The sequence below is a fragment of the Tachysurus vachellii genome, chromosome 7 (genome assembly GCF_030014155.1).
Source record: "Tachysurus vachellii isolate PV-2020 chromosome 7, HZAU_Pvac_v1, whole genome shotgun sequence".
In the NCBI taxonomy this organism is placed as follows: domain Eukaryota; kingdom Metazoa; phylum Chordata; class Actinopteri; order Siluriformes; family Bagridae; genus Tachysurus; species Tachysurus vachellii.
The window spans coordinates 1,047,501-1,052,500 of NC_083466.1; the positions used below are offsets into that span (position 1 = coordinate 1,047,501).

A 5,000-nucleotide genomic window follows, 5' to 3' on the forward strand; every position below is an offset into this window, starting at 1 on the left:
TGTGTAAACATGCCGGCTTCGAGACACGTACGGAGACGGAGGAGAGTAAAACACACACGGACGTTGGAACGGATACGCAACCTGCACAATCAGATATGGACCGTGATCCCGCTCGGACGGACAGCACAGAACCGGGACGAACCGTCTGTGAGACACCGCGTGAGGTGGAGGACCCGATGGAGCACAAAGGGGCCGGTAAGATCAGACACTTATCTGCTGATTTGGCGCTTTGTGGTGGTCATGTCCAGCTCGTTGTGCTTGTCAGGTGTGTGTCTCAGAAAGGGTTCTTCATGGCCCAGGAAGCCTTGAGATGTCAACACTCACACCTGTCATTTGTCTATGTGGGCGGTCATATTTGCACAGAGAGGAGGATCTTGGGTAAATCTGGCGTGCAGAGACGCTTCACCCTGTGTGTTAATCAGCCCTCAGTCACCGAATTAACGTTCTCAAGAAATGATGAACCATAAAACGATTGAGCTTTTCAGAGACATGGGCGTGGCTCATGACCTCAACATCACCATTAAATAAAAGTGTGTATTTCTCATACGAGTCACAAATACAGAAGCTCTCAGAACTCGGCCTCGATCGACCCGCTTATCGCTTACCGCTTGTTATTATGCACCCGACAGAGACACGTCCACTTTAACAAGCCCCTTCATCAGTCTAGCGTTTCTGCTTTGCTTGTGCAAGACCTCTCCAGGTCGACGAACGTTGCAGTGTAATTACCTCAGGCAGCAATCAGCAGCGCTGGGCTAATATTTGGTTATGAAATCCTGTTAGACTTTCTGAGGCCACTGGTTTTGTGGGCCTAGAAGGAATACAGGTCTTATTTGATCCTGAGATCCTGATGAGTGCCAGAAATGAAGAACAACAACAGTCTCTCAAGGTTTCTTTGTCTTGGAGAGTTTTATTCCAGCTTAAGGCCATGGTGCATGAAGCTTATTTTCTCGTTTGAGGTCAGTGATGATGAGGGAGCATGCAGAAGGTTTACTTCAGTGTAGGATCGAGGGGTCGGGGTTCTTTTGGAAGAGTTTTTTTAGAGCACTTTCAGGGGTGCATGGGATCGGTGAGGACTTCAAACATCTTCAGGACTGGGAGAACTGGTTAGAACATCTTTGCACTGGGAGATCTGGGAGAACGGGTTCGAATTAGGGTCGGACGATACGACTGAAAACTGTATCACGATATCAATGTTACATATCGGGCGATATCGAACATTATTGATATTTTTTATGACCCATATAAAATAAGGACCAGGAGAAAAATCTATTACATTTAAACCTTTTTATTTTAAACTTAACCTTCCTCTGATCAGAATCCCCTCAGTTATTAAGACAGAAACGTCAACAAGCAGGAAAACTCACATAATTATAATGTAAACATGAGTCTAAAGTCACAATGAACACTTAACTGTTATCTCTTAACATTTAAGGTGCGAAATGAAAGAAAATGTAAGAAATGTTTAATAAAGTGTAATAAAATAGTGTAAAGTGTTAAATATAAACATAGAGAAACGGTCTTGTATAATGTTCAGACGACGTTGGTGTGACTACGGTCAGACTTATAATATCCAACAAACCGCCGTACTGGTGCGCTGACGTTTCCTCTTTTATTTACAGTTTCCTCGCTCACTGCGGCTCATTTTCTGCTCATCAGTCACCGGTTACTGAAGAGGAATCCAGCAGAACGGCACGAGACGACGATATGGCGCAACCAAACGTGATACCGTTACATGATTGGCTGTTAACGTGTCACTCCCTACGTTGCTAGGTTACCAGAGAGCGAGTGCCTTTGTTAATGCAACCAAACTTGCTTCACAACCTCCGTTTTCTTCCGACGAAGAATAAAAAAATATCGAACGCTTTATCGAACACATATTTTTTAATTGATATCGCGATGCATATCGTTATCGTTTTATCGCCCAGCCCTAGTTAAAAGGTCTTTAGGAGTGAAATCTCCAAAGGAAAAGCGTAGCATTCGAGCAGACTGTCCATCTCCTGAATTAGGATTAGTTCCGTCATCCGTCGATTTTCACACGTATGACGTGTTTTTATTTAAAAAGAAACCTGTATTTAAATCGACACACTCTGTCCGGTCTGAACAGGCTCGTCAGAATCGTACACTTTCCCTTTCTGGCTCTTTTCAAGAATCCATTTGCAGCAGTTTTCCAGCGCTGTAATTATTTCCACTCTCCTGCTTCAGGTTATGTAACTGCACTTCCACTAACGACGAACATTTCTCCTTTCCCAGAAGTGTGTGCAGAAACGAGACGTATAAAATCCCAGCAAGCGGCCAGCGAAGCATCACCAGGAGAACCCACGGGTGAAAAGGTTCCAGGTACTTCCTCCATGTTCATGTTCTTCTCCCACAGTCTCGTTATGTAACAGTATTTTCATCTGTCTTGCCAGTCTTGTTCAGTTTCTGGCACAGCAGACGCCTGTCTGAAGGTTTTATGTCCATAGTCCAGGAAAGTGTAGCTCACGTTGTTTTTTTGTCGTTTCTCGCCACAGAGCTTTCTCAGGACACAAAGCCAGCTGGTAGTCCAGAAGCTCCTCAGCACGAGTCAGATCCATTCCCTGAGCAGCCCTCAATCCAGTCTTTCACTCAGTCCATTAAGGCAGACTCGCCTCTTCACCCCGAGAGCTCATCGCCGTCTGGACCTCCAGAAACATCGTCTCTTCAAGAGGAGGAGCTCGGTTCCGGTCTGGAGGAGAAGAAAACCGTCACACCAGCCACCAAAGACCTGACATCAGTCACTGAACCGTCTGATGAGGAACCTATGGAAATTTCTGGGACTACAGAGCCGTCCGTGGAGAACAAAGCAAGTCCTGTGCCAAAGCTAGAGGAGGAGAAGGACTCGGGCCTCTTTGAGAATAAAACGGTGGAAGAGCGAGGGAAGGTTTCTGAGGACCTCAAAGAAGAGGATGGAGAAAGATCTCTGAAAGCGCTTAAATTGGAGGAGCAAGAAAGAAGAATCGGTGAGGATACTGCGGTGCAGGAACATCAAAGATCTTCTGAAAGTAAGCAAACAGTGAAGGAAAATGCTGTGGAAGACCTTATGGTGGAGGAACACACACAATCTGATGAGGGCCTCCTCATAGAGCAGAACGAAAGAAGCACAGAGGAACCTAACAAGTCTTCTGAAAATCTCCTCATGGAGGAACACGAAAGATCGTTCGACGGGGTTAAATCAGAGGTTTCTTCTGAAAGCCGTACAGCGAAGGAACATGAAAAAGGCCTCACGGTTCTGGAGAACTGCGGAAGATCTTCAGAAGAGTTTACAGTAGAGGGACGTAGAAGACCTTCTGTAGATCTTCCCGAGGACATGGACTTCTCTATGGACGGCGAGAGAAGCCTGGCGAAGCTGAGCTCGCTGGTGGAAGAGAGAACGTCGCTAAAGCCACCAGCAGTTAGGCAGCCCGAGAGTTTTCACTGCTCTGTAATCAGTCCACAAAGCCTGTCTGCTCCCGGAGAAGCAAGCAGCAACGTGCCTTCAGCCACTTTCATACCACTCGCGCCAAAAATCGGCATGGGCAAACCTGCCATCTCCAAGAGGAAGTTCTCCCCTGGAAGACCCAGGGTCAAGCAGGTAGGACCACAGCTTTGAGGGTCATGATGGTGTTTGTGGAACCTCATTGGTCATCAGAGGGTGTTTGAGAAATCTGCACATGAAGCTGGTTCCTCGGTGTTGAGATATTTTCCAGTCTAAGCGATGTTGAGGGTAGTATAAGGACTGGAGGAGGTCCAGTTCCTGCGCTCGTTCTTCATCAGTCTTAGTCACTTTGTGGTTTGTGCAGTCGGGTCGGTCGTCACGGCGCCCCGTCTGCTTCATCGCCGCCACGGCGTTTCCTGCTCGTCTTTTTATCGTCTTTCTATTTTTGGTTCATTCGCTGAGATCTTTAGTGTTCGATTAGCGTCACTTCTCAGGAGCCAAACACAAAAACCTGTCATAAACCCAGAACAGATGCAGCAGCTGTTTAGAGCTCAGATTTAAATAAAACTATTGTCTTAAGCTTTGTGTTTAATTTGGGTATTTTATACACTTTATATAAAAGTTCTATTATTATTATTATTATTATTATTATTATTATTATTATTAGAGGTTTAAACAATTTGATAAATATAAAGAAATAGAACATATAAAATCTAACACTACAAGTTAAAAAAAAAGGGTGTGTGTGTGCGTGTGCGTGTGTGTGTGTGGTCAGAGTTTAGCTTGTGTGTTCTGCATGCTGCAGCATCTTCTGGAACCTTCTTGCTGACATCATCACATTGTTTACCACACAGAGGGAAGTGGAAAGCCTCATTCGAGTCGTCACGGCTCTTCCTTTCCCTCTTAGGGTGTTTTTTTAAACAATCGAGCATCAGTTGATGTCATCCATGTGCCTGCGCTCGTCTCCATAACTCCAGCTTTTTGTGATGACCATGACTGTGTGTGTGTGTGTGTGTGTGTGTGCACGCATGTGCCTGTATTTATGCTGTTCTTTGATTGTTTTCTTTTAAGTTGTTGCATGATTCTCGCCCACATCCTCCTCTCTCTCTCTCTCTCTCTCTCTCTCTCTCTCTCTCTCTCTCTCTCTCTCTCTCTCTCTCTCTCTCTCTCTCGCTCTCTCTCTCTGTGTCTCTCGCCCCCCCCCACTCTCAGGGAGGATGGAGTGCGTCTCCTAGACTGAGCTCCCCCTCTCCGTCCCCGGTTTGGGACGGGCCAAAAAGCAGGCAGGTCCACAGTATGGGCGTCTGGAGCATCCGTGTGGTAACTACACCTCCCTTCTACTGAGCCAGATTCTGCTTCACAGGGTGTCTTAATACAGAGCATTAAACCGACTCACTGAAATGAATAAGAAACAATAATACAGCCATGTCACAGACAGACGGGTACAGACAGACGGGTACAGACAGACGGGTACAGACAGACGGGTACAGACAGATGGGTACAGACTGACGGGTACAGACAAACACACAGACTGACGGGTACAGACAAACACACAGACTGACGGGTA

The 5,000-nt window shown here is 46.1% G+C and overlaps 1 protein-coding gene across 7 annotated transcripts in view; it reads left to right on the top strand.

Annotated features, from left to right (window-relative positions):
* The window catches only part of kmt2cb (lysine (K)-specific methyltransferase 2Cb), a 59,855-nt gene that overhangs the window by 19,125 nt on the left and 35,730 nt on the right, over window positions 1-5,000 (top strand). For all 7 annotated transcript variants that reach the window (XM_060873737.1, XM_060873739.1, XM_060873732.1 and 4 more), the window contains exons 12-15: window positions 1-195; window positions 2,251-2,337; window positions 2,511-3,589; window positions 4,646-4,753. The exon at window positions 1-195 is cut by the window's left edge and continues 77 nt beyond it. In XM_060873737.1, coding sequence (XP_060729720.1) covers window positions 1-195; window positions 2,251-2,337; window positions 2,511-3,589; window positions 4,646-4,753 — 1,469 coding nt within the window. The remainder of the gene's footprint in view (window positions 196-2,250; window positions 2,338-2,510; window positions 3,590-4,645; window positions 4,754-5,000) is intronic.